General features: G+C 31.9%; 5 protein-coding genes across 5 annotated transcripts in view; 3 read left to right on the forward strand and 2 right to left on the reverse strand.

Moving 5' to 3' along the window:
• LOC105624720 (bumetanide-sensitive sodium-(potassium)-chloride cotransporter) overlaps nucleotides 1–3,075 on the forward strand; it is a 14,104-nt gene extending 11,029 nt beyond the window's left edge. Inside the window, exons 9-17 of the mRNA XM_012206074.1 lie at nucleotides 135–256; nucleotides 336–471; nucleotides 553–764; nucleotides 837–1,078; nucleotides 1,144–1,289; nucleotides 1,634–1,958; nucleotides 2,054–2,217; nucleotides 2,342–2,450; nucleotides 2,940–3,075. Coding sequence (XP_012061464.1) covers nucleotides 135–256; nucleotides 336–471; nucleotides 553–764; nucleotides 837–1,078; nucleotides 1,144–1,289; nucleotides 1,634–1,958; nucleotides 2,054–2,217; nucleotides 2,342–2,450; nucleotides 2,940–3,075 — 1,592 coding nt within the window. The remainder of the gene's footprint in view (nucleotides 1–134; nucleotides 257–335; nucleotides 472–552; nucleotides 765–836; nucleotides 1,079–1,143; nucleotides 1,290–1,633; nucleotides 1,959–2,053; nucleotides 2,218–2,341; nucleotides 2,451–2,939) is intronic.
• Nucleotides 3,076–5,082: 2,007 nt separating this feature from the next.
• Nucleotides 5,083–7,993, reverse strand: LOC105624721 (N(G),N(G)-dimethylarginine dimethylaminohydrolase 1). The gene is made up of 5 exons (XM_012206075.1): nucleotides 7,736–7,993; nucleotides 7,476–7,578; nucleotides 7,252–7,349; nucleotides 5,537–5,632; nucleotides 5,083–5,337 (listed from the first exon to the last, which is right to left on the reverse strand). The coding sequence occupies exons 1-5, from the start codon at nucleotides 7,991–7,993 to the stop codon at nucleotides 5,083–5,085; spliced, it is 810 nt and encodes a 269-aa protein (XP_012061465.1).
• A 744-nt stretch (nucleotides 7,994–8,737) lies between these two features.
• Nucleotides 8,738–11,034, forward strand: LOC105624722 (fukutin-related protein). Its single transcript, XM_012206076.1, has 3 exons — nucleotides 8,738–9,202; nucleotides 9,294–9,551; nucleotides 10,264–11,034. Exons 1-3 carry the CDS (start codon nucleotides 8,738–8,740, stop codon nucleotides 11,032–11,034), a joined length of 1,494 nt encoding a protein of 497 aa, XP_012061466.1.
• Nucleotides 11,035–12,128: 1,094 nt separating this feature from the next.
• On the reverse strand, nucleotides 12,129–15,576 carry LOC105624723 (dynein intermediate chain 2, ciliary). The gene is made up of 14 exons (XM_012206078.1): nucleotides 15,520–15,576; nucleotides 15,313–15,429; nucleotides 15,038–15,244; nucleotides 14,820–14,898; nucleotides 14,534–14,709; nucleotides 14,361–14,444; nucleotides 13,989–14,175; nucleotides 13,764–13,925; nucleotides 13,545–13,688; nucleotides 13,266–13,372; nucleotides 12,991–13,168; nucleotides 12,693–12,924; nucleotides 12,403–12,636; nucleotides 12,129–12,306 (listed from the first exon to the last, which is right to left on the reverse strand). The coding sequence occupies exons 1-14, from the start codon at nucleotides 15,574–15,576 to the stop codon at nucleotides 12,129–12,131; spliced, it is 2,142 nt and encodes a 713-aa protein (XP_012061468.1).
• A 1,153-nt stretch (nucleotides 15,577–16,729) lies between these two features.
• Nucleotides 16,730–18,097, forward strand: LOC105624724. Its single transcript, XM_012206079.1, has 4 exons — nucleotides 16,730–16,798; nucleotides 16,957–17,035; nucleotides 17,148–17,328; nucleotides 17,896–18,097. Exons 1-4 carry the CDS (start codon nucleotides 16,730–16,732, stop codon nucleotides 18,095–18,097), a joined length of 531 nt encoding a protein of 176 aa, XP_012061469.1.
• Nucleotides 18,098–25,429: the final 7,332 nt, after the last annotated feature.

Below are 25,429 nucleotides of genomic sequence, written 5' to 3' on the forward strand. Positions count from 1 at the left end.
CTTTTACGTTTTATTTGTTCCGTCCGTCTTTACTTTACTTCGTAGTAGGTGTAGTGTAGTTNTTATATATATATATATATATATATACATATATATATATATATATATATATATATATTTCAATTTTTTTTTAGGTGAATTAAATGCAATTGCGCCGTTGATTTCGAATTTTTTCTTGGCTGCCTACACTCTCATCAATTTCAGCACATTCCATGCTTCCTTGGCTAAACCAATCGGATGGCGACCAACTTTCAAGGTACTGTAGCGTAAAAATATATCTATGGTGTTATTATATTTTCATTCTATCTAATAATATTATTCTATTTTTTTTTTAGTATTATAATATGTGGCTTAGTCTCGCTGGTGCTATCCTTTGCGTTTCTGTGATGTTTCTGATCTCATGGTGGACGGCTTTAATAACGTTATGCGTAGTCTTAGCGTTATATTTAGTAGTCTCGTATAGAAAACCTGGTAATTTACGCAACAAAAATTTATCTTTGTTTAACGCTGCTTTTTTCAATACATTGCGCTCTTCATGAAAATATATTACAGATGTAAATTGGGGCTCGACTACACAAGCCCAGACCTACAAAAACGCGTTAACTGCGGTGCAGCAATTGGATCGGGTGGAGGAGCACGTGAAAAATTACAGACCGCAACTCTTGGTTCTTACTGGCGCGCCCAATGCGAGATCATCTCTTGTCGATTTCGCTCATCATATTACTAAACATCAGAGTTTATTTATTTGTGGCCATATTATTGAGGTATGGCTTGTTTCTATTTTAGCCGATTTGATATACCTATTCGATAATATATCTTATATTCATGTCCTTCAGACACCCATATCATACAAAACGCGCAACAGCATGGTGCAGAATTGTTCTTCCTGGCTCAGGGCAAACAAGATTAAGGCATTTTATTCATTGGTGGATAGTTCGAATTTTCAAGATGGAGCTACTTCGCTCCTACAAGCCGCTGGACTTGGGAAAATGAGGCCTAATATCCTGCTGATGGGTTACAAGCAAGATTGGGCTACTTGTCCCCGGGAAAATCTGAATATGTATTTCAACGTCATGCAGTAAGTTCTTGTATCACACTTCAGTTAACTTAAAATAAAGAGAACTAACTTTTTCTGTATCTCAGCAAAGCTCTAGATATGCATATAGCAGTGGTGCTTCTCCGACTTCAAGAAGGTTTGGATAGCAGTACGATCGGAGATGTCGAAGATTCAAAGAGACTCGCACCTACTTCGATACCTGGCAATCAGAGTTTCTCGCAGCTTAGTCAAGGTTTTTGACAAAAACTAAATTTTCTTATTTTCTAACATATATCTAATATTTCTGATTAGTATTAGGTGTTGCATGATACATTACTGTTCAAAAGTTAGAATATCTCTAAATTTTGAAAAGAAAAATCGACTTTATTAAAAATACGAAAGTTTATGTAATTTCAATCATAAATTTTTGTCCGAGAGTATACATTCAAGAAAAAAATTGATGTCAATAAAATAATTATATCTGTAAAGAAGTGTTTTTATATAAAAGCTATAGAATACTTCATAACGTGTATGTCATTAGTGTAGTAATATATCTTTTTCTGAAGAACGATGCTTGATAAATTATAATTATTGCAGCTAGTAGCACGTCTGACATATCAATCCCCGGCAGTCCCGCACCGAGACGTTCGAAAACAATTAACGAGTATCCTAATCCATCCTCCGAGGAGCAACGTGAAAATCGATCAAATATAGTGCCAATCTCAAATATACTTAATGTAGTAACGAAATTTCAACGGAAGCATAAGAAGGGTACTATCGATGTATGGTGGTTGTATGATGACGGTGGTCTAACGCTTCTGTTACCTTACATTATTAGCACGAGACGTAATTGGTCTAACAGCAGATTGAGAGTGTTCGCACTTTCTAATAAGAACTCTGAACTGGAATATGAACAAAGGAAGCAAGTATTAATTTTTGATGATGAATTTCTTCTAGAAATAATTACATAAAATAATTTTTTCTTGATGATATTAATATTATTAATTTTTTTCATAGTATGGCGAGTCTTTTATCAAAATTCCGGATAGACTATTCTGCCCTAAAAGTTATACCGGATATCTCGAAGTCGGCACAAGCTGGTACAAAGACTTTCTTTGATTCGTTAATAGCCGACTTCCAGGAATTAGCCGATTCGAAAAATTCTGACGACGATGATATGAGTAATTTCAAGTTTATTCTATAGTATATAAATAGTATAAAATAAAACTATAAAGCATAAAATAAAACTAACAAGCTATTAATGTCCTATCAATATATATGTAACAATTCGATTGTTTTCTTTAGATATTATTAAAGATTCAGAACTTATGGCGATGAAAGAAAAAACCAATAGACATCTCCGTTTACGTGAATTGTTACTTGAAAATTCCATGGAAGCCAATTTAGTCGTTATGTAAGTAGTATTTGTTATGAATTTTTATATTGATAAGGCAACACAACCAAATGTCTTCCAATTTTAACAAGTTTCGAATATGTTAGAATGTAGATAAAAGTGAGAAACATGTATTTTTTTAATAAGAGTAATATAATTTGAATCATATTGTGCTCTGTCTATATCGAGATGAAGAGATATAGAGATATTGATATGATTCGATTCTTTCTAAAGCCTTGTATCCACGATATCAGAAATCATTCTGAGATTTCGGAGAAAGAATTAACGAATTATATTTGAATAATTTCGGCCTTTTGACCAATAGTTAATTTTCTTCTTCGTCCAAGATTTTAACATCGTGAACACAAGGAGCATGGATGTTAGAATCAAAGAATGCGCAGTCTATTACGTTTAACATATTCAAAGCTTATTAAAATCGAAGGATATTTGATTGTGTTTCCTTGTAATCTTTGATTATTTTTTTTCATTAATGTATTGTTTGATTCATAGGACATTACCGATGCCTCGGAAAGGTGCTGTATCAGCGCCTCTTTACATGGCGTGGCTAGAAACACTTACACGTGACATGCCGCCGTTTTTATTGGTCCGAGGCAATCATACGTCGGTTTTAACGTTTTATTCATAATATTAATGTGAAACCGATTGATAAGATGTTGTATTTACAAAGCTATAGAATGTCACATAGCAAGTGACGATATCGCAGTATTACAAGTGAAAAGAAAGACTTATAATCATCTATATACGCAGAAAAAATTGATTCGACCATGGCAGAATGAAACATCCAGTGACATACAAGTAATAGACAAGCTAATGATAATGAGCCTTTATAATTGTATTATGTGTGGGAAAACATACGTTTGTGAATGAACCATTATCGAAGAATGTGCCTAAATATTCTTTTGAAAATGTTCAATTTTATAATATGAGACTATATTTTTTTTAATGATTGGAATATATTCCGAAAAATTTTGACAGTCTCTTGAAGTATGAAAAAATCAATCACATTTTATAAATGTCTAAAGTGATTATAATCTGTAGTATTATTTTAATGTTTTTTATGCAAACTTTTTGTGCCTTATCTTAAATAACACTGTTTTATATAAGAATTCAAAGAATTTCTGCAACATTTGTATCGGTGACTTATAAAATTGCACCTTATATATCTAATAATAAAAAGATTGATTGTCTTTTTCTATAAACTTTTATATTTCTATACATATATGCGAACTTATAAACTCTTGACAATCTTTGAATACAAAACAAAATTGTAATAAATTCTGTAAATACTGCATATTTTGCTTTTAAAAGATCTGCTTATTTTTGTTTGTTTTATAATATTGACAGTGTTTATAAAAGCATCAAGTTCCATCATGAAAAACAGTATAAAAAATAAATGTTAATGTTTATAAAATAGAGCAAACGCATAAAAAAGTCGTAAAAGCATTATAGACATATGCTAGGATTACCTAAACATTACGGTAGTACAAAATGCTAAATTGTCACAGCGACACTTATAGTGTCAAAGTAATTCTATTTCACATCTTTTACCACTGCGATATTAATCGCGATGTTTCAAATATATAGTATAATGTCTCATATAAGTTTCATACAGAAATTTTATATCGATTTCTGTTTAAACTTTTAATTACGTAACTTCGTTATAATGTAACAACTATATTATATCAGTGCTTTTATATTATCGATAACTTTGCGATACAGTATAGATGATAGAGAGATATTTATTTGAATGCTTCGATGTGAACACGTTTCAGACTAGTTGCGAATGCGTTGCAGGAGTCAGAATACTGATAATGCACGATCACTTTCTTCCTGATTACATAAGCCTTGCAGATTACAAATAATTTATTGTTGCGTATGTATGTTGGTGCATTCTTAATTATAATTTGAATTACAAATTAATTTTGATTCTTTATATCATAATAAAAATCAATATTCCAACCCCTCTACATATATAGTGTATGTATAAAATCGGATTTGTGCCATATTGTGTTACGTGCCGTATTTATAAAGATTAATCCCGTTGAACACTACAAGATGTAAATGGCGTAGCTTTACTCTATAATATATTTTTTGGGATATCGTAGGAAAAAATGCATAAAGTAAGCAATAAATAAAACAAAAAAATACTTATAAATACTTAGTAAAAAATTTATAGCTGCAGTTATAAATAAAGTCATATGTAAAGTCATAAAAATAAAGTCATAAAAAATGAAAAATTTTTTGAACGAAAAATTAAATAAATGACAAGAATAGAGATTATCTCTGGCAAAAAGCATAAACATAAATAACTAATACCAAATTTAAATATATTATTTTTCTACTCTAAATATATAAAAATTGTATATTATATATGTGTGTGTTTATATATATATATTAATCTCTTCAAATACTAAATTCTTCTCTTGCAAGATATAAAATGACTTTTAAAAGTAACTTTTAAAAAATTAATTTAAAAAATACTATCAAAATGTCGGAATGACAAATTATCATCGTCATGAATTGCATCGTATTTTTCCACAGATTCGATAGAAAAAAATTCGATTTTATGTTTCGCGGATAGCACTAGTGGCATAGATTACATCGCAAGATAGATCTTATTCTCCTTTCGCGTTTAAATGCTACGGATATGCCGCGGTCTGCGCACCAACAAGCAACAGGAGGACAAACCGGAGCTAACTTTCGCCAATTCGGATAAACGCAATGATCTAGTTGGGAACTCCACCTTCTCAGCAAACACCTTACTTGATTGTGGAATTTCGTCTTCCGACCGATGAATGAGAGTGCCGTTCACGTAGAGCACGTTCGCGGCTACGTCCTCGGGTACAGTCAATGTTTGGTAACTGTATGTTGCTTCTCGCTCGATTCTCTAGATTGTAAATCAGAAAAGTAAAAATCAAAACTTTTCTATAATTAAATAATTAATTTAAAAAAAGACTTAATTCCATAAAAACAGTAGCAATATTCGTCTGTCACATAGCAAGTCCGAATGAAAGCAAATTTATTACAAATGATGCAATTTTGGAATATCTTTCTCAAAGTGATTCTTATTTATTTTAAATTAAGACCTTGAGAACTTCCTGAGATTCTTTTCCAGCCCCTACGCATATAACATCTGGTCCGGCCATTGTAACCAGCGATTTTAAACGTTTGGATTCAGCCACCTAAGCAGAAAAATATTGAGTTACTATCTCAAAAATTATAGGTGAGAATAAACGAGTATTGCAATGCACTATAATCAACATGTAGTGATTTTATCATTACATTCCGTATATCATATTCTTAATTCATTATCATATCACTTGAATAAATTAGAATAAACTAGAAAATCATTATTGAATTAAATTTTATCAACGAAAATTACAAACTCTTTTATTCAATATAATAATTTCTCTTTTTTTTTTTAATTCGTATATTTTTATATATTAATTTTTTAAAAAATATTTGATGTGTTTTTAAAATGTTTATATTAAAATATTTATTATAATCTTAATATAATCTTAATGCATTATTATGATGTCCATAATAATTCTTAATGTGCCAGCAAATCGTGCACAGTGTTTTGTACTGTAAACAGTAAAATATAAATATGTTATCTGAAAAGTGCATACACAATGAGCTTATAATATACATAATACATATTTATATAACGATAATTTATGAACAAAATGAGTAATGCCTTTAAACATTTTGCTTAAAGTTAAATGCTAAATCATATGCATGCTAAGGTGAGTGAATAAGATTTGTGGTATTGTTCAAGTGCACAGTTCAAGTGCCAAGCTGGAACTTGTGTAACTTATTACAATTTCAAAAAAGCAGCTCGTAAAATTCTCAAATTATTACATACGAAAAAAAGTTTCTCAAAATCGTGCAAGTTTGCGTTTTTTGCCTGTGAAAATATTCATTTTATTTTTTTTCTTTTGTTAAATTTTTTTTTAATGACGTATTAAGAGGGTCAGTTTAGTGCACCCAAACCTGAAGAGGGGCTGAGGTAAGACTCTCCACTATCACCTCTTCGCCACCATCACCCACCTTAAATGAACATTAGAAAAGTAAGGTGAGTGAGCATGATATTCTGTTGAAGTTTGACGCAAATCCATAAGGTATACACACACACACACACACACACACACACGCGCGCGCGCGCACACCTATTATTATACCTTTTATAAATGTACAATGTGTGCTGTGAATAAATACAAAACTTTCATTGTTACTGACAGACTGAAACATGCATTTATTACATGTAGAGGGTTTTATCTTAAATTGGATCTATTTTAAGAATAAAATCAGTACTGAAAAGCAATGAAAAAAGTTGATAGTAAATATATTACATCTCAATATTAAATTAATTTCTGAAGTAGCTTCTAATAAGAATGAAATACTATCATACAATGAAGATACAAGATATAAAATGGTTTCCGAAATAGACACAAAAATTACAAAGTCTCATATCTAATAAGATATTACTAATATTTATAACTAATCTTCTATATTTTGTAAAATAGTTAAGATAAAAAATAAATATAAAGAACATTATAGACAAAACATCATCCTTTTTAATTGAAACACACATTTAAGATCTAAGATTATTCTTGTGCATAGCACAAAATCATCCATACTGAGTACATTTTTATGACTTTAACATCAAATGTTGAATTTAATGAGACATGCGATATACATTAGTATGTAATGAGAAATTTGTAAATTATATTTAAAAGGAGATTAATAATTCTTAAAAATGTTAGATGTTATAGATGTGTTAATCTACAAGATTACTGACCTTGATAGGTACACATGGATATTCTGGAAATGCCGCAGCAACTGCTCGTGCTCCGGCTTCATTTGTAAAATGAGACAGTCCAACAAAGAATTCTCTACCTGTGACAAAATATTTTTGCATTAGTAAATGTAAAAATTTATAAAATATTTCTGATATTTACATGTGTTTAAAAGCATAAATATGGAATATCAAAGCAAATATTAAATACACAAACTAAAATTTACCAGTAAAAAGCACATCTCCACCATCTAAGCGAGCATTTTTGTCGCTTATTTCTATCAATGGTATCTCTAGCTCTTTTTTCAACACAGCTCTGATAGTATCAAGCTGAAAAAACACGAAAAAATAATTTAAAAACGAGCAATGAAGAAACTAAGTTCGAAACTTGATCCAAAGATGTTAAATCATCATTATTATTATCATGAATTCTAACTCATCTATCAATACAAATCAATTTTAATAAGATATGGATTGTGTATTATACCTCTTTGAGGCGAGACGGTTCGCTTGGATGGGCAATCAGGGCAATGCCGTTGCAAACGACGGCGATGTCTTCAACGAAGACGCAAAGAGGCGAGTTTTCGTCGGGCGGCATCTCGACGACGTCGATGTCGAGCTCGCGGAGAAGCTGCGCCAGGGCCAGATGCTGCGTCCTGGCTTCGTCCAATGTTACTTCACCCCGTGTACGCAGCGACAACGGGATTCTGCAGAGGATTGCGTGTGTATATCGATGCAGCGGCATGCTCGATGGTTTTGCGTTTCTCTCGCCGAAGAGCAAAAGCACGTAAACCTACGTCGCACGATCAGAGATTTAACTAGATTTGACGTTTAACGCGAAATGACGGATAACAAGTCAGCCATGATGTAAGAAAACTAAAGCCTTGGACATAATTCACACTGCGTTCAACAGAAAATGCAATTTTGCAACTATTGCAAAATTCTTTAATATAATTGGTTTATGCATTCAGATCCAGTGAGGAACTAAGAGACAAGACCAATCATTAAAGAATCACTGAACGCATGAACTGATTTATTTTAATTTGCTCAAAGCGGTAAATGAACACCTACGTGAAACGTCAGAAGTCGATTAATCGAGATGAAAAAATTCGAATATCGATTCAAAAATCGCATTCGATTCATCGATAATCAAAGATAATCATATCTTATCTTAACCTCAAAACTCTCAAAAGTTGACGCAAGTTGACGCAACAACTTCGTGGGTGTCTTTTGGTGTCTTTACCAAATATAAAATGAAACATTCATGCGTTTGTTAATTTCATAATGCGATAAGTCATCGAGATGACCCGTGAAGACTATTATTGGCCGTCATTCCAGGTTCCAGCATGATAAAAACATTCCGAATTGTCAAATATTTGACGCTGCAGCTCGATGGCGAAGCTTGACACCGGGACGCTGTGAGGATATGCGCTGTTCGTGTATAATATAATATAAGATGTAAGATGGGACCGCATTGCGTGCCGTAATAATGCGCCTGAAATTCGTCAGGGCGCTTCTGATTCTCGCGCTGTTAGGCAACCTCATCGTCTGGCATAAGATATGGCGACTATCTATGGAGCAAAACACCCTGAGTTTGCTAACGCCGAGCGTCATGACAAACGAGCACCCACAGAAACACCAACAGTGTCTGGGCCATTTGGTCACCATTGTCATCAGGCAGTTCGAGAACTTCGAAAATGATGTGGCGTTCATGGTGGAGTCAGTTTTGAATTCCTTCCCAGGGATACCCATCTTGATAGTCTGCGATGAATTGCCTTATCCGCCACTGGAGTTGGACTTTGCCAACGAGAGTATGAAGAACGTCAAACTGATCAGCTTAAAGCCTGAATTCAATAAGTCCTCCGAGGAAAGGAATCCACTCTTCTATATACGTACCAAGTTTGTCCTATTCTTACCTGATGCAACAAGATTGTCGAATAAGCAAGTTATACAGGTAAATATCCTTTGTTGTGATTTGTTGTGATATTTAGAAAATGCTTTTTTACAACAATAATTTGTTATTCTCTTTGATGTATGTCTTGCAGGATACTATCGCGCAAGTATCAAATTTAGGGATTGTTATTGTACCAGTGGGAAAGATAGCCTTACATTGTCTTGAATTAGATTTAAAAGTGAGAGAATGGAGTTTGAAGATAGCACGGGTTATGGGAACAGAATGTGATAGTGTAATAGGTAAACATGTTACTATGCTTGAGGCAAAAATTTTGAGAAGATTGTCAGATCCATTTCTGCTGCCTTTCACAGACGCGTTGTACATTCAGACAACAGCTATTGGTGCAAAGGTAATCCATTTTGTCTAATTTTGTCTAAGATAATTATGTATTACCTTCTTATTTTATTTTTCTTGAATATATTAGGTGTATAACAAGTTCATGGCGTTTTTCTCATTAGATTAAAAAAACGCCACGAACTTTTTCCTACACCTAATAATTTATTGAGTAATAAATTTATTAATTTGTCTCTGTGCAACATATTGTGATTTTGTTATCTAATTGGATGATTTGTATAATTGAATATGAAGACATATCATACAAGAATTTCGTGATTAGTTTGTGAATATTTTATCTTCAATTTTGTGTTCTGGTGACAATGTGTGAGTGTATAAAGGACCTCATATTAATTATATAGCTAATTGGATCTCAGTGAAATGAGTTAGTATTTACATAAGATATAATCAAGATTCAATTTACTATATAATTGCACTCTGCAATAATTATATGTGAAAATTTACTTTGGGAATCCAATTTTTCATATAGTTAATGCAGAATTCTTTGTATTCAAATTTTTTACTTTTAAATCTTTTAATTTGGTAAGTACTTTTTATTCATTATATATTTCGTTTAAGAATTTTTAATATTTATTTTATTCGTTTTCTCTGTGTTAAGAAAAAAATTCAAATTTATCTTAAAAAAAAATGTTTAAGTGAATATTTATATTTTTTTTAAATATATATTACATTATATTTCGTAATATACATTGTATATTTGTTGTTAGGTACATATATTGAAAAATTATCAGTTCAACGAAGGAAAGCCATTGTACAGAAACCAACAAGCACAATTCAAAGTACAGCATCTGTATCGTACACATGAGCGATTGATGTTTGAGAAATTGGGGATAAAGAAAGTTACAAGGGCTTCCGGCTCCGTGGAGTGGTACGGTTGCTCGCGGGAAACTCCGAGATGTTTTGGTTCAGTAATAAACGGTGTGCCGTCGTATCTCTATCAACATCGATACACACCGCCTTGTTGTTTGGCCGGATTGAGAAAAGTCACCTGTCATGTTATCGACAAATTGGAGGAAGTTGGCATACGATTCTGGTTGGAGGGCCAATCGTTGCTGGGAGCGATGAGGCATGGCGATATTCTACCGTGGGATCACGAGGTACAAATTGGATTGAATCGAGACGATTTGGCGAGATCGCCATGGTTGGTCAGAGCTAAGAGTAAACCGGTCGTTGATAATGACGGTTTCATTTGGGAGAAAGCGACGGAGGGCGAGTTCTTCAAGGTACAATACTCCAAGGTGAATCGTTTGCACGTGAATCTGCTGCCGTTCTACACGCGCAACGGATCCATGACGAAGGACGCGTGGTTCCTGAAGAATCGGGATTTCCCAGAGCACTTTCTTCATCCAATGTCTAGTATCGAGTTCGCCGGTAGACAAGTGCCATGTCCAAATAATATTAGAGACTTCCTAGAGCTTAAATACTTTAAGGGGGTGATAGAGAATCCAGAATTACCGGGTAAATTTGTCTTTGATTAGTCCATTTTAGATTAATTGTATAAGATTATTCGTGGTAGCATACGACGTATTATTGCTTGATTTTACAGAAATCGATGCTTCAAGAATCAAGCCACGTTTATCGCTATTGAATTGATAACTATATTGAACATTATGTATTTAATGACGATTATCTATGCATGAAAACGTTAATATCTAAATAAAAATTACAATTTGATAGTGTCTTTCGTCTACAGTGAAGACTTGTAAACATTTCTATTGCCTTATTCGGACTCTACTTTAGTAAGAAATGATGACAAATAATTATTGTTATCTTTGAACAACTCAGAATAAAGTAAAAGTCATAAACTTTCTTCTTGCATGACCTGTTAATATATTGTGCCAAATAAATTCAGTATTTTTAACTAGATTTGTAGATATAAATATTGACACATTTTTCAATACATTTTCATTGTATTAATTTTTTCTAAATTTTTTGTTGTTTACTAAAGGATATTATAATATTGAGATGTATTATATTATAAAGATTTAAATATTTAATATTAAAAATATATATTAAAAAACACAGATCTGATCTCATAACAATATTTTTTAAATATTTTATTTATTAAAGAGGCATTTAATAATCTTGGACTATAAAACGTGAAAAATATTTCATAAATATTTATACATATAGTAGGAATTTGATTGTTCAAGTTCTGTGATTATAATTTTTTAACAGAATGAGAGAAAGCATTTAAAAATAAATACGTTAATTGCATTTATTACGTTTAAATAATATTTTATCTGAATCATTTTAATTCAAATCATTTTATTTAGCTTCTCTCTCTTTCTCTCTCTCTCTCTCTCTGTCTCTCTCTGTCTGTTTCTCTCTCTCTCGTTATATTAAATAATGAAGTTGAATTATTCTATTTGTTACAATGATCTTTTTTCGGCAATAAGAATCAGGTACATAAACTACTTTATAGAACTAGTTGATCTCTCTATTGTATAATTATAGTGCCAATTTATTTGTAAAAATATAGATATGTATATGTATCCGTCTGTTATAGCAAATATTAATAAAGCACTGTTGTTCATAAAAGGTTGAAATCCGTGTTCTTATTCATTTGGTTTTAAGTAACTGTTCTTATGTCTTTAGGTGGAATCAGTACGGGTGGCTCTCGCACAAAACTGAGCAACTTTTCTAATTTCATAGATTCTAATTCCGTATGTGACAAATGTAGTTGCTTCTTCGTTGGTTTTACCTTTATCCGTAAATTTGGAGATAGTTTCAATGTATTCACGGTACCTCTACGAAATTAGATATTGAGTGAACGAATTACAAATTATATATGAAATAGAATTTTAAGACTACAAGTTTTTTTAAATTAAATAGATAATACTCACTTATCATCGCCAACTATTATAAACGGCAAAGCGTTATTAAAAGCTAATCGGGTCAGTTTGTTTTTTCGTTTACTGACGATTTGTTGACTGCAGATTGGTCTGTATTTGTTAACATTCAAATCAAACACTGTAACTTTGCCATCGTTTGATACACAAGCCAATACCGTAGAGCTGTACGGTGCCCACTGAACGTCTCCAATTGGAACACCCAGATCGAACATGAACAAAGGTTCTCTGCGTACAAAATATTAATATAATAAAATTTGTATAATTATGAAGATATAACTTACGGTCTTTCGTCTTCCCAGATTTTGATTCGCCAGTCGCCTGAACAGCTGGCGAAAATGCTGGAATTGTACTTGTTGAATACTATTCGATATACCGGCATGGTGTGTGCTTCGTGATACGTTCTCATGTAAATACTGCTGTACGCAGTATTGCATTTGTACATTGTACCCTCCTCTGTGCCCACCAGGAAAACATTCTGATCGGTGGGATGAAATGCAATGCACGTTCCGCATCCTAGATTTAAACGGTTTGCATAATTATTATGAAACATAATAATATTTGGTTTCCTTTTATCATTACCTTTTAGCGTAATCATCGTGCCATCTGGTCCAGGTATAGGTGGTTGGTCCAGGAATAACGTTATAATAGTAGTGAGACCGAGATCGTTCTGGTTTAATACCCAGTGATTTATTTTACCGTCGATACTAACACTAAAGAACGCCAGATTTCCCTCTTCTGTATCAGGTGCCCAACGAATCTGTAATCAATACATATTTTTAAAATTTTGTTGAAAGTTTTTCTCATGAAATTCTCAGTTTTGTCGTAAAGTATTAGAGTTAAAATATTCAACGGACCTCCCATACTAACCCTCCATGCTTTTGCATAACATCGTTGCTTTTATATTGCGGTGTGGATGGTGGTAACATTACGTTATAAACCGCCACTGTTCCGTCCATGGAACCTTAATTAATAAATTAATGTTAGCATACAGTAATGACATAATAATCACTTTAGAAACTAGATTACAAACTAGATTACTAATAACATTTTATTAAAAGACTTTCATTTTCAAAATTTATACTTCTAAATAAATATCTTCATAATTAAATATTTGGAATGGTATTATTTCACACCAATAACTAAAAGATGAGGATGTTGAGCATTAAAATCCAGGCACATCACAGGAGATTCTGTCGGACAAATCCATTCTGGATACGATGGATTCTTCAAGCTGAATAAGCAGACTGTGCCATTTGTTATTGGACTGTTAAATGATACTAAAATACATACATTATAATTCTTATTTGTAAACTTAAATATTATAAAAATTAAAATATGCGTATTCTACTAACGTGATCCAAAGGCGACTGCAAAGAGATCATAATATCTACTATTAAAGCACATGTCCGTAATATCATGTTTCTTAGTCTTTTCGTACGAAAATTTCCACAGAGGTAATAATGAGCCTTCACCTTCCTTGAATTGATCACTTGGATCATCCCAATATCTATAATCTAACAATAATTAAATGTATACTTGAGACTGAGGTTTCATCGAAGAAAAGATTAAAAGTCTACCTTGTGATATATCGTCAAAAATGTTTTGGTTCACCATTCGCTCTAACGTTTTTGCAGCTTGTAACATTCTGTTTGTTATTGCTGAGAATTCCAGTTGGGCTTTTTTCTTTACGTCTTCTTTCTTTGGTTGTACCAACGGGGCTTTCTTCTCCTTTTCCTTTTCGCGTTGTTGTTGAGCATAGTCTTCCTATCGACAACATAAAGAAAGTCAGACTTCTATATAATATTTCTCTTTTCTATGTTTATATCTTTTAAATGTTATTCTGCATGATAACATGCTGAGTAAAATATCAAGTGAGCATATATAATATTCTGTCAGAAATAAAATAATGTATTAATAATTAATTGGAAGAGAACTTTTTGTGTTTTTACCTGATATTCGTCAAAGATAGTCCATTGAAAAACATTGACATTGAAAGTCGCAGTAGGCGGAGGTATAGTTTGTGTACTCATATCCTACAAGATTTATTTAATTTACTTTTTATACCTATAAGCAAGAGTTTATGTATTAAATATGTTTAATACATAGAAGAGAATATACGTGCCCTCATAGGATTATCATATGTCAACGCTGCTCTCTCACAGAAATTAAATTGATTAGGTATTTTCTTAGGCTTTATCTTTTCTATTTCATCTTCCTCAGGTTCCCCAGGTTCCAGCTCAGCTTCCAACTCATGTTCACGTTCGGCCTCAGTTAGCGCTTCTACCGTTTTGTCTATTTCTTCTACTGTTCTTATGGAATATGTAATTTATGTTTTTATTTAAAAGAATATCAAATGTGTGATTTGTTAAATCATATAATGTGTAATTATCCATGTTTTCTATACTTACCTTCTTCCTCTTTTTCGTATTCTGCTTCTTCTTCTGCTTCTTCATCACGCTTTAATTTCTCATCTGTTGTCTCATGATCCTCAACTGTGAAATTATAATTGTGTAAATAATTATTATAATATAATATTATACATATATAGAATCTATAAGTTTATATATCCTTCTTTTATAATTATTTCATCTAACATATATTTAATTATTGCAATAAATAAAGAGACTTCACCAAGAATTCCTCCTGCCAATTGCACTTTGGCTTCTTCAGAATCTTTGTGTAATATAGTGCCAGTTACATTTAGAAGAGTTATTAAATGTGGTGGAGGAGGTAATCTTACAAATTGACGTAATTTCCATGACCATTCGATTAAGGAATCTGGTATCCTAGTATTATGTATAGTTAGCACTCTGGCAAATTCTTCTTGTAATTCCTAGGATCATATTCGAAATTAAATACAGAACTATTCAACAGCAAAATCAAGAGAAACATTAAACGTACTGCTTCTGTTAACTGCAATTGATCACTTGGTCTCAACAAAACCTTTCCTCGCATCCACTCTATATCACCAGCACCTAAATCTTGTCGCGATATGTAATTCTTCGCTAAAGATAAATGCTGTAAAATTTTGATTTTTTTAAATTTTCTTTAATATAACAAGTTACTTTTTTTACTTATTATTATTATGTTATAACAATAAATATGTACCTCTTTATTTGTGTCTGATACTTTTGAGAGCATCTTTTTAGGTATTGTCGGTGCCATTGTTTCCTTTCTATTTAAAAATATATCAAAACAATTGCAACAATCTCTGGCAATTGATCAGTTGAAACTGGATTACCTTTCGCTTCGTATTTTGTTACAAATATGAATATTGCATTCAATTGTATGTAGTTCTCTCTTTAATATACAGTGACTTACTATTAATGATGGGGAGACAAATTCTATCCTGCCAAGCACTGTTGACAAATTCTATCCTGCCAAGCACTTCTGCTTATTCTTATCAAAGTAGTATATTTTTAAATCAAGAATATTATTTTTTAATGATTTGTAATACGTAATTATGATAAAATATATAAAGACATAATAGATAAAAATCCTAAACACCCTTTCCTCATATATCATTCAACACTGAGAAGTTTGTTACAGTTTCCTAGGATACGCCAGTCTTTGATAGTATTGTCAATCTTATCTATATTTTAATTTGAAATAAAATACTCTAATCTTTAGATATTGAATCTTTTTTTCATTTGACAGTAAATTTATAATTTTGTTTTACATTTTTATATTTAATGTAGAAATTTTATATAGTTTTGGATATAGTTCTGAATTTAATACCTGCGCACACACACATACATATATACATGTAATAACATGTCATGTGATTGTCAAACATAACTAGTATGATTCAATTCGTGCAGTCATGCTAGTTTTTTTCTGTCGCAACCAGAACAAGCATGCTTTTCTCATTGGGGTTATTCTACGAAGAAAATCAATAATGGACTAGACCACGTAATGTGAGCACTCCAACAAGTTGTAGGACAATTATTGCATAGAATCGTGCGAATATTATTTGTTAAAATTTATAAAATATTAGTTTATGCAATTCTCAAAACAAGGAGTGACTAGGAGAGACATATTATGTTGTTAAGTTTTGAAAAACTCAAAATGATACATAAAAGCTGTGTGACATATCAGACATCTGTATTCAATTTCTTTATTGTTTGACTGAATACCAGCTTTTGTTAATTACAGTGGTGTTGTTAATCGTAATATGTGTTTTATACTTATAACATTTCAGTTTTTTGATTCTTTTATATTTGATCAGCTTTAATAAGATAAAATAAAATAATGCAGATATTCCTTTCTGTTTTAGATGAATTAAAAGGAGCCTCTATATTTCTAAATGTTTTGAATCATGGAAGATAGTGGCATTGATAGTGATCCTAAAGCTGTTAATCACGTTGAGGATGAAAGACTTTTCTTGGTAAATATCCATCTTAATAAACATATTGACAAATACTTATTATTAAACTTTCCTAATAAAGAAATATGAGATTATAATATATAATTGTGAGATAAAAATAATGATTTATATACAAGATAAATTGTTTAATGATATAAAAAGATCTTAATCTTTTGTAGGGTAGTGATAGCAGTTGTAGCAGTAATAATACACAGGTTTCTCAACGGAATACAACGAAACAGCTGCAAAAAAAACTTGGTACTGAAATAAACTTTTAGTTTCTTATAACATTTTTATTTCAACATTGCTTTTGCAATAATTAGTGTAACTTAGTGTTGCTTTGTAAGTATGCAATAATGTTGTTCTGCAGAGATACGCATTGAACAGGCGAAACGAATCCAACGCAACTCAGATTACATAAAACTTCCGAAACATGACAATGAAAATGCAAGCAGTTCTGCCGGATTGATATCAATACAAAGATTGCCTATACCACGTAAAAATAAGGAGCACCTTCCTTTAGTTGAATACTGGCACAGCGAAAGTGAAAGGTATTAAACAATCATACATGTATACATAAAGAATTGTTAGATGATATCGACACTTTATATTATATTTAAAAGTTAAATAATGTTAAGTGAAAATCGACCGAGAATTGTTCAACACAAATGATTGAAGAAGTCATATTCGGTCGAAGCGAATCTTGGTGAATAATAATTGAATCTTACAGTTTCCAATTCAAGCAAATTGCAATAAATTTGTTACAGTGTTTTAAAAATGGTCATTAGTATCAGTATTATTAAATTACTTGTCAATTTGATCTGAATGTTACTTCACCTTCAGTTCAGGATTATGTTTTAAAACCGATAAATAACTGGCACGTCAATTTACTTGAATTGGAAATTTTTAAGATTTACAAAAATATTAGACAAGACCTGTTTTGATCGAATATGATCTTTGCTTATTTGTGTTTAAAAGTTGATTTTTAATCTGTTATAATATATATTATCCTCTAATTAAAGATAACAATATGTATCTCGATTATTTTATCACATCTGTAAAGACACATCTGTATGCGATCAAGTTTAATCAATGAATTCTATTTGCTGTGTGATTAGTGAGGATGAAATGACTCTCTTTCCGACGAAATCGAAGGATTCCTCAAAGCACAAACAAGATCTCACAGACACGTTCAGCATCGGGGAATTAAGCGACGAAAGCGAAGACTCTTTGAATCTGGATCCAGCGCAGCCACCACATCCCTTCATGCGAACTTACGTACCTACTGGGTGTTTTGCTTGCCATTGCCATATATTATAATGTAATATAGTTTGCATACTGGACTGATCTCATTCAAAGTGATTATTATTTAAGTATCAATATGTCATTGGACGCATATTTAGAAAGATATTACATTTTTGCTAAATAATTATGTTTCCGCGTTTTATTTTGAGTTAATCAATTTGTTGTATCATATTAAATCATTGTTTACAGAGAATGTTCTTAAATTATTAAAATTATTTTATTAAACCGTTGTCTACTGATTTTTTTTTTTTTCGTTATTCAATATTCAAGGATCGAGCATCCTGTAAAGAAACAGGATTGCGATGTTTGAACAAAAGGATTAATCGGTTCAATGAATGCAACAATTTGTTGGGAACAACGCTTTCTTCTTCGTGACCAAAGCAATTATTGTTAAGGATATTATTCAAACAGTGTTTCTCAACATTCAATAGCCATCGGTAACGCTCACGATATCTATTTTGCATGATATCACAGCAGGTAATATCCGTTAGGTTTTACAGCAGCGCATTGCTCAAGTATATTCGATTGAATTGGCAAATTAATCAATGAAGCATCAACTTATTGTTAGTCTCTATTTTCATTTAAATAAAATTTCATACATAGCGATATATAATTTTGATCAAGGAAATAAATTGTAAAAAATATTTGCTTATATTCAGAATTATCTAAATATATATTTTTAAATATATATTTTTTACTCTTGTGTTATTAAATAATTGTCCAAATTTATTTAATTATAATTTTTTAAAAATATGCTTTTTAATAGAATGAATGCCAAGATGAAATATATTTTTTCATTTATTTATATATAAAAATATATATTTTATATCAACGAGTCTACATTCATAAATATTTATTTTTTAAATATCTTATTTTTATAATGCATTATAAAAAGCTATTACTAGAATAGAAACATAAATTGCAAATTTTAGCTGCACAATAGATAGGCATTTTTTTTTATAAGTTCGCTCCCTCTGATTATCCTGCGCAATGCTGCGTATAAAAAAATACGAAAAAGACTGACAGATGGATTTTGAAAGATCGCTAATGTGGAACGCGGAATTATAAGTTTGTTGTGCGTTTTATTAGACTGCAATATAATTTTATTAGATTGCAATATATGTGAGAGAAATTTGTGGCTCATCGAATGGATACTCTGTGCAATAGAGGAAGACGTTACGTGCACGAGGAAAAAAAAAGACCGTAATTATGCGTTATAATTGAATACAAGCGAACAACCAATATTTTTCTCGATAATCCTGGAAATTATTGGGATAACAAATTAGTTCAGTCCATTTTTTTGTGTCCAAAAATGCATTTATTTTAAAACAAAATGATTGAACAGATCAATTAAAGTATTATCCATCACTGCTACTTTTTTCCATCTCTTAGGCAATTTTCGAATTCCATCTCGAAAAAATGATTCGTCTTTGGAGGCGATCCAATTTTGAAGCCAATTTTCGATTTCTGCGAAAGAAGTGAACCGGTGACTTGCCAAATCGTGCTGCATCCTTCGGAACAACCAGTAATTAGAAGGAGCAATGTCGGAGAATACGGCGGGTGCGGTAAAATCCCATTTGAGCGTTTCCAAATATTTTTTTACGACTTTAACGACATGAGGCCGAGCATTGTTATGAAGAATAACTTTATCATGTCTTTGCTTGTATTCCGGCTGTTTTTCTCGCACTGCACCGCTCAAACGAATCAATTGTAGCCGATACCGATCGCCCGTAATGGAATCGCCAGGTTTCAGCAGCTCATAGTAAACAAGACCCTTTTGGTCCCACCAGAGCATGATCTTCGAACCATGAATGTTCGGCCATGGTATTGATGTCGAGGTCGATGGCAACGATTGACCGGGTTTAGCGTAGTATTTTTTATTCTTGGGGTTGTCGTAGAATATATAATCCACTTTTCATCTCCAGTCACAATCCGATGCAAAAAATCTTTTCTCTGTTGTCTTTGAATCAGCTGTTCGCAAGTGAAAAATTGCTTTCAACGTCTCTCGGTTTCAGTTCATAAGGCATCCAATTTCCTTGTTTTTGAATCATTTCCATGGCTCTCAATCATACAGAAACGGCTTGTTGAGTTACCCCCAATGATTCTGCAAGCTTCTCTTGCGTTTGACTCCGATCTTCTTCGAGTAATGCCTCTAATTCTTTGTCTTCGAATTTTTTTGGCTGTCCAGAGCGAGGCTTATCTTCAACGTTGAAATCTCCATCCTTGAAACGTCGAAACCATTCCCTATATGATTTATCAGTTGGAGCAGTGTCACCATAAACTTCGACAAGCATTCGATGGGCTTCAGCCGCACTTTTCTTCCAATTAAAGCAGAAAACCTCCCGCAAATGCTACTTGGTTAACACAAAATTCGACATTTCAAACACAGTAAAAATCAAGGTTTTTGTATGAAACTCAAAGCGATATAAACTAAATATTATTAGCAGATGTTTAACCTCTCTGAAACCGCCAAAATCAGCTGTTACTATGAACCATTCACAACAGCTGGAGCCATCTTTAGGGAAACGAATCGAACTAATTTGTACTCCCAATAATAGAGGACGTTCTTTGATAATTTCATTGCTAGATATTGATGTGACCTTGCATTAGTTTTCAACCTGCAGGAATTATCAATCCAACGAAAATCTTCGAATAATTGAACATTTCCTTTATTGCAGATTAAGTAATTCTTAGCAGATTAAGGTCTTTCATTTTATTTCGCGCAACAGTGTCTTCATTCCTCTGTACAAATACATGTTTATTACAATCTAACTGTTTAATGATGTACTTTTATTTTTTAACATAGAATCTTTATTCTTTTTGGCTCACATGAATATATACTTTTAGATACTGAAGTAAAATGTCATAGAAGAAATTTCACACGGTTTGCATACCAATTCAAGAGAATAGAAAGAAAGTCTTGTTTGCGGCCCTTAAAAATAACTTGGCGTTCTAAAGGCACGCCTAAGTGCGCCGTTGCGTAAATCATAGTTTTTCGCATGTGTAAAATCGCCAGTGCGAGTGAAACAATGCCGCGCTTAAGAGAACTTTTCTAAGCATGCACAATGTGCGCTAGATCGTACCGGTGAGATATCGCGTGCGGAGAATACCGGGAGGATGCCCGTTGTAAAACGTGCCCAAACGCACTCCGTTAGGGTATCCCGAGAGAAACGACCTTTCTTCGTTGTCTGATCTCGATCGCGGTATGAAAATGCATATTGCATATGCATTTCTTCCAGCTGTAGAAATATATCGAGCAGTTCCTTTGGGTGAGTGCCGATAAGATTTTTTCAACTACTCACTCGGAATTTAAAAATGCTCTTTTGTTTAGCTTTGAATAGATACATTGAATAGATACTTTTTATTTACTTTATACAATCAAATGTATGTATAGAAATTTATTAGATAAACTTGTTTTGGATTTTTTTTTCTTTATCACTTTGGATGATTTGTATTCAGAGGTGTGAAAGTAATTCTTTCTGACCTAACAATTATTTTTTAGGGTTTTAAAAGTAACATTTGAATCTATTCTTATATTTGAAGTGCTTTCATTCATATCTAATGACTTAAAATTACGTCATCGATGCAATCTAAAAAAAAAACGTTTCTCATTTATTTTTGATCATGCGATTATTTGTTTAAAGATTAAAGACATTTTGTAACGCTGATTTATTAAGTAAATATAATGAATCAAATATAATTTAACGACGTTACAAAATTGTTAATATTAATTTATAGATACGTATATCGTATATTTCAATTGATTATCCTATAAAATTTCCTGTCTAATATTGTAATTTGTTAATAAACAACTTTTATAAAAATATATGAAAATAGTGGAACCTGCATAAATATACAAATGATTTAAGTGATTGCATTCTTATGTATCTATTTCATGCTGCTTATGTTATTATTATAACGAAATTTTTATATAAATAAATTTTTTATTATCTCTAAATAAATTAAATATATTTCCTCTTAGCCTCGCGATCATAATGTAAAAATTCTTTCAAGGATGGAATTAAAAATATTTATAATGTTATTGAAAATATTAAAATTAGAAAATATTAATTTCTAGCTTATCGTAAATACAAATAAAATTCGCTGGAATTATTTTTTAAAACAAATAAATAAAAATTATAAAATAAAGTTATTAACATATTAACTATTAAGTAAGATCCTGATTGTTATTTCCCGATTATTATTATTTTAAAATTATTGCAACCTTTATTTTAAATATCTCCGACGCGATGAATAATGGATACTTTCAAAGGGCTCCTTCCGATCGCAAATGCGAACACGAAAATGCAATGTCGTGCTGGTAGCGCGATAGCGTTCTAATTAATGGCTTGTGCATCTGAAATTTATTCCACCTCTTCGCAATATTCCAGTGAACTCCGATTTTTAATTAAATCTCTCTCGACAAGGCATATGTGCATTAAACCACCTCGTCGCGCTGGTTCGGCTCGCTACATGAATAAACGTTTGTTGTGTTAAATTCCGCGAGATGCGTGATGCGTGTGTATATGTATATGAATATTACACACGTATACACGCCCTCGTATATTATACGTTTTCTACGCAATGGCCTAAGAGAATATCGGAGTATTCCCTTCCTGGATGAATGCAAGATTTATTTCTCGTAAACAACTCCCGATGAATGCAATAACAATTTTTCGGTAACGTTTTTTTTCAATCGCTTAAATATTTCCTGCGCATTTCTGTATTTATGCAAAGGAAGATGTTAAGTTAGAGATGTTTTTCAGCTAAAATGAAAGTCTTTTTTTTTTTAATTAAAAATCTATTATAAATATCTATTAAATAACAATCGATTCGTAAATTTCGCCAAACCTATTATATTGTAGTATAAGCATTGAATTTTTCATTATTAATTTGTAACTTTACGTTTTTTAAGATTGTATATTGTTTTACAAGTACGGTTTTCCTTTCATGCAGTCTTTTCGATAGCTATTATCTGTTTATTCTAATTGGTTTAATTTTCAAAAAGAATATAATTTCAAAAAGTGATTTCAACGAAAAATATGTGCTTTCATGTTGCATTCATTTGAAATTCTACAATATATGTAACTACAATATAATAAGAAGCATGCTAAATACGCGCTTAAGTTTTAAGCGTGTTCTGAATACATATGAGTTTTTTCATTCTAAATTTGAGAGACACATGAATCCAGCTTCCGATGAAAATATTCAGGTTCTGGGCTCATAACACTTATATACCTCATCCGATAGCTAGCGACGATCCAATGAGCGCTCGGATATAACGCCCGCGGCAAGGCACCGCGCTCATTGGCTGGCAAGCGAATGATGGGGGGTTCGAAGCCTGACGGCTCTTATAAATAGGACGCAAGTTTGCGAACCATGTTCTTTCGCGTAATGACTTTTCGACGTTTCGGTTTAACTTCGAGATTTTGATTTCGTTGCCGGTTCACGGAGAAATGAAACTGATCTGATTTCAGACTTGAGATGCCTTTCCAGAATAACGTATTCTATCGAAATATAAAACGAAATGCGATAATAAAGGAATCGTTGGAATTTGAGGTAAATAATTATAAAATAATTAGAGATTAACTTTAATAAATAAAAGACGCGTCTCGAAGCGACGACGTCTGTTTATTATTGAAATAAATATTTTTGCGCGATTTGTTCATTTAGTTAAAAGTTCAAATTATTCTAATTGGGAATGAAATATTAGAAAAAATGAGGAATAGTAATTAAACGTAATGCACAATGGAACAGTTTAAAATATGAGAATATAAATATATCTTATTTGTAGATATCCATACATATAAATATATCTTATTTGTAGATATCCATTCTATTTAATTTCTATATCTATATAATAATTTTTTGATATTTATTCCTATTAATTTATTTTATGATCTTATTTTTTTCTAATTCTCAGAATTAAAAAAAATGATAAACAGTAAATTAAACAGAGATTAAAGATAATCTACATTGGTAGAAACAGACTCCGAATTAATGGTCTGTTCTTCTTAACTGCATTTCTTGCATAATTTAGTTCTTCTTTTGCAACAAAACAGAACAGACCATTGACTCGGAGTCAGTAAATCGAATACGTTATGAGAGGGAAGATATAGAGGCGCGAAATGGCGCTGTTTGAAGTGCGTCGTATTTCAGACCTACGCTTTGATCGATTAATGCGCTACGCCAATGGACTTGTCGTGTAACGGGGCTTGCGGCACGGTACGCTGCCCGCGCACTCGAAACCCATCGTGCTTCCTGTACCAACAGCTTTTTTTTTCTCGAACGACTTGGGCTTAATTAAATCCCAACAGGCATATGCCATGCTCTCTTGAGGAAGAACGAACATCAAGGTTGTTGCAAATCCCGTTTACCGCAGTTGCGCCATCGCAAATCGATGCAACACGCCGGAAAACACGGAAAAGTAATTTCTTCTCCCATCATTTTGTTTTAAATAATGATTTAGAAAACGTCTTTCTTTGTTCTCTTAATTTTACATTTCTAAATCTTATTAGGCGAGACTTACAATTGATATTTATGCGAGATTTGGAAATCCTATTGCTAAAAATTATTCGCGTTTTTTTTAAATTCGCGTACATCTTAGAATCTTGTAGCTTTCTATTTAATCGTTGGACTTTTGTAACATATGATTTAAAAAAGTGATAATGTAATATGATATATTGGGTCCGAATAACATTAAAAGTAAAAACGGGCACGACATAATTCCTTATAAAAAGATAAAAAAAAAATATATAGAATATTTTTCGATTTTCTGCTTAGTTTTCCAGAAAATCGAGTTTGAAAATTCATTGCGTATGTATGTCCTTACGGCTATTAAGCTAGTAGGTTCGAGCGACGTATAATATTTATAACACGTATAGTATTTATAAACAATGTTTACATAGAATCTAAAAGCTATTAGGTTTAAGGAAAACACAAAGAAAATTTTTAGTGAACAAAATTTTATTTTATCAATGACGATATTATTCAATCGACGCACTCTCTGTACGTATAATTCATCGTCATGATATTTGAATAAAAACTGAATATTCGACATCGTAAGTCGCAGAGCATTATTTATAAATACTATATGCGGTTCATTCGACGTAGCTTAGCCATAATAACATACATATGCAACGGATTTTCAAATTCCATTTTCTCGAAAACTAAGTAGAAAATCAAAAAATATTTTATATATTTTTTTACTTTTTTACAATGTATATATATATATATATATATATATATATATATATAGTAGTACGACGCGACGACGTAGTTAGTTAGTAATAATAATAACTAATACTAGTAAGTAAAGTAAGTAGGACGAACGACCGACGTAGGAAG

This window comes from Atta cephalotes (genome assembly GCF_000143395.1).
Source record: "Atta cephalotes unplaced genomic scaffold scaffold00086, whole genome shotgun sequence".
Lineage (NCBI taxonomy): Eukaryota > Metazoa > Arthropoda > Insecta > Hymenoptera > Formicidae > Atta > Atta cephalotes.

Bases quoted from the DNA above. Each gene is read 5' to 3' on its own strand.
- LOC105624721 (XM_012206075.1), bottom strand. From the start codon at position 7,993: ATGCCGCTGCATCGATATACACACGCAATCCTCTGCAGAATCCCGTTG. The intron at 7,350-7,475 runs GTAAATTTTAGT...ATTTTGTCACAG, and splicing joins TGGAGATGTGCTTTTTACTG to GTAGAGAATTCTTTGTTGGA. The intron at 5,338-5,536 runs GTCTTAATTTAA...TTTACAATCTAG, and splicing joins AATCTCAGGAAGTTCTCAAG to AGAATCGAGCGAGAAGCAAC.
- LOC105624724 (XM_012206079.1), top strand. From the start codon at position 16,730: ATGGAAGATAGTGGCATTGATAGTGATCCTAAAGCTGTTAATCACGTT. The intron at 17,036-17,147 runs GTACTGAAATAA...GTTGTTCTGCAG, and splicing joins ACAGCTGCAAAAAAAACTTG to AGATACGCATTGAACAGGCG. The intron at 17,329-17,895 runs GTATTAAACAAT...CTGTGTGATTAG, and splicing joins TGGCACAGCGAAAGTGAAAG to TGAGGATGAAATGACTCTCT.
- LOC105624722 (XM_012206076.1), top strand. From the start codon at position 8,738: ATGCGCCTGAAATTCGTCAGGGCGCTTCTGATTCTCGCGCTGTTAGGC. The intron at 9,203-9,293 runs GTAAATATCCTT...TATGTCTTGCAG, and splicing joins CGAATAAGCAAGTTATACAG to GATACTATCGCGCAAGTATC. The intron at 9,552-10,263 runs GTAATCCATTTT...ATTTGTTGTTAG, and splicing joins CAACAGCTATTGGTGCAAAG to GTACATATATTGAAAAATTA.
- LOC105624723 (XM_012206078.1), bottom strand. From the start codon at position 15,576: ATGGCACCGACAATACCTAAAAAGATGCTCTCAAAAGTATCAGACACA. The intron at 12,637-12,692 runs GTAAGTTATATC...TTTTGTACGCAG, and splicing joins ATCTGGGAAGACGAAAGACC to AGAACCTTTGTTCATGTTCG. The intron at 12,307-12,402 runs GTGAGTATTATC...CTAATTTCGTAG, and splicing joins ATAATAGTTGGCGATGATAA to AGGTACCGTGAATACATTGA.